We start from the raw sequence: 2,550 nt of genomic DNA, 5'->3' as shown, positions 1-2,550 counted from the left end.
GTCGAGAGAGATTCATGACGGCAGTGTCCTAACTGTTGATCACTCTAGGTACCGGATTCAGTTTGACAACCCTGAATTAGGGGTGGAATTTGTTAAGGTACTCTTCCTTACACTGAACTTTTTTCCTGGCAATGATAGAATCTGGATTTTCTGACACTATATATAGAGATGAAAAATTATAGTGATTATAGAAAACGAAGATCAATAAAAGGATAAACTAATCGTAGCATTTCACTGCACATTTGTGAATATGACAAAAGTCTCATATAATTTTGGTGAATAGAATCGCTACTGAATTTCCTACAACATAAATTGAGCACTTGATACTTGATCAACTATTAATTTATTATGTTGCTTGCTTTAAAGACTACTCCAAAAAGCACTAAGAAACTATCTAGAAAATTCATGACGTGAGAGTTAGAACAAATTTGAATGTTGATAATCTTTGGATAACATTTAAATCTTTCTTTTGGTGAAGGATACTGAATGCATGCCACTGAATCCTCTAGAAAACATGCCAGCATCACTTGCAAAGCACTATGCTTTCTCAAACTATAACATTCAGAATTCTAGTGAGGAGAAAATGCAAGGGCAGGTAAAGGAAAGCACGCCGGAAGGATATCTCAAACTTTCGTGTGAGACAGGCCATCTCTTAAACTCCCCAAATTTTAACATTAGCAATTCACTAAAGCAGGAGAAGGTTGGTATTTCTGTCCATCATGCTAGGCCTCACTATGCTTTTCTATATTCTACATTCTTTTATGGAAGTTCATTTTTCTGCTTACCTGGAGGAACTAGCTTCATTCATTTACATCTAGGAATTGAGGGCTTTCTTTTTGGTTTGCTGGTTTGCTGGTTTGCTGGTTTACTGGTTTGCCCCTAGGGAGCTAGTTCAATAATTAAAGTCTCTAACCAGTCTTATATAAAAAATAACATCAATGTTCTGTTACAGTTCCTTCTGAGACTATAGCTAATGTTATTCCCCTGACTTGCATCCACTTTCTCTTGTAATGGCTTTATTTTTTATCTGACTACAGTCATCGTAGCTACAGCTTAATTAAAACTTGATAGATATATTTTACTAATATACAACTTTTCCTTAAATTCACAGGTAGATATCTCAAGTTCAAATCCACAAGCTCAAGATGGAGTCGACGAGGCTCTTGATTTACAATCGTTGAATCCTCAGCCTTCAACTATTGGACATATCCAGGCAAGAGAAGCTGATGTCAAAGCTCTCTCTGAACTAACACGTGCGCTTGACAAGAAGGTTCGGCCAGTTGTTAACTATCAGCCTTCTATACATATTTGATATGTTTTTGTTCTAAGTCTTCTCTCTTATATATTGTTTTTTCTATGCCCGGGTTGCATTTTTTTCTTTCCATATTCATGATATTCTTGCTATCATTAAACATCTGGTTTCCTTCAAGTTATAAGTAGAGATTCCAAGAGGATGTGATTGAATAGAATAAAAAAATTCTGATTGACTAATCATAAATTTAACGACTGTTTGAAGTTTGATAGTTACTCTTTAATTAACTCAGTTTTAATATTGTTTCCATCATGTCTTCCATGTTTGTCTAGCTCTTTCAACATTATGGTTTCCATTTCAACTAATTGTTAATGTACAACACTACAGGAGCTAGTTTTGAGGGAGCTAAAGTGCATGAACAACGAGGTTGTGGAAAGTCAGAAAGATGGACATAGTGCTCCAAAGGATTCTGAATCTTTTAAGAAACAATATGCAGCAGTTCTCTTTCAGCTAAGCGAAATCAATGCGCAGGCATGATTTATTGCAGGAACTTTAAGAGTGTCATCTTCTTTCTTTACTATATACAGCTTCTTATGTTTCGCATTTTATGTCTCACTTTGCACAGGTTTCATTGGCACTTCTTGGCTTGAGGCAACGGAATACTTACCAAGAGAATGTACCATATGCATCTATAAGACACATGAGTAAATCAGGGGAACCTGATGACCAGTTGACCTACGTAGACAGTTACGCATCTGAAACCAACGGATTCCATGTGTCTGAGATCGTCGAAAGTTCTAGAATAAAAGCACGGAAAATGGTATACAGAGCTGTACAGGTGTGTGTATAACGAGTTTACCAACTTGTTTCCATGATTGGGATGTACATATGAAAAAGTTTCTTGGTTGATAATTTACACTCATCATTGGTTGTGCCTCGCAAGGTCTAGCCAAACAGTTTCGGCTACTTAATGAATTTGTCTCTGTTTCTGCTGCAGGCGTTGGCGTCACTGAGGAAAGACAAAAACAATGTTGTAAATATGGAAGAAGCCATTGATTTTGTAAATAATCAGCTTTCTATAGATCAAACAGAAGGTCCATCAGTCCACCAAAGACAAGGTGCCCAGGATCAGCGTCTTCCCTCTACACCAAATCCACCTAGCTCAACTCCTGCCAATGATTCCCATCAAAACCCACCCGACCAAAATGACCTACAAATCCCATCTGAACTTGTTTCACGCTGTATGGCTACATTGCTTATGATACAGGTGCAAATCTCAAACTCATTCAGTAATTTTC

At 37.1% G+C, this 2,550-nt stretch overlaps 1 protein-coding gene across 1 annotated transcript in view; it reads left to right on the top strand.

Moving 5' to 3' along the window:
- The window catches only part of LOC104766039 (protein ALWAYS EARLY 3), a 12,914-nt gene that overhangs the window by 7,709 nt on the left and 2,655 nt on the right, over nt 1–2,550 (top strand). Inside the window, exons 16-19 of the mRNA XM_019241404.1 lie at nt 1,112–1,270; nt 1,640–1,783; nt 1,878–2,090; nt 2,250–2,519. Coding sequence (XP_019096949.1) covers nt 1,112–1,270; nt 1,640–1,783; nt 1,878–2,090; nt 2,250–2,519 — 786 coding nt within the window. The remainder of the gene's footprint in view (nt 1–1,111; nt 1,271–1,639; nt 1,784–1,877; nt 2,091–2,249; nt 2,520–2,550) is intronic.

Source organism: Camelina sativa, chromosome 19 (assembly GCF_000633955.1).
Source record: "Camelina sativa cultivar DH55 chromosome 19, Cs, whole genome shotgun sequence".
In the NCBI taxonomy this organism is placed as follows: domain Eukaryota; kingdom Viridiplantae; phylum Streptophyta; class Magnoliopsida; order Brassicales; family Brassicaceae; genus Camelina; species Camelina sativa.
Note: the sequence above shows the minus strand (reverse complement) of the source record. Positions and strands in the feature narration are given on the sequence as shown.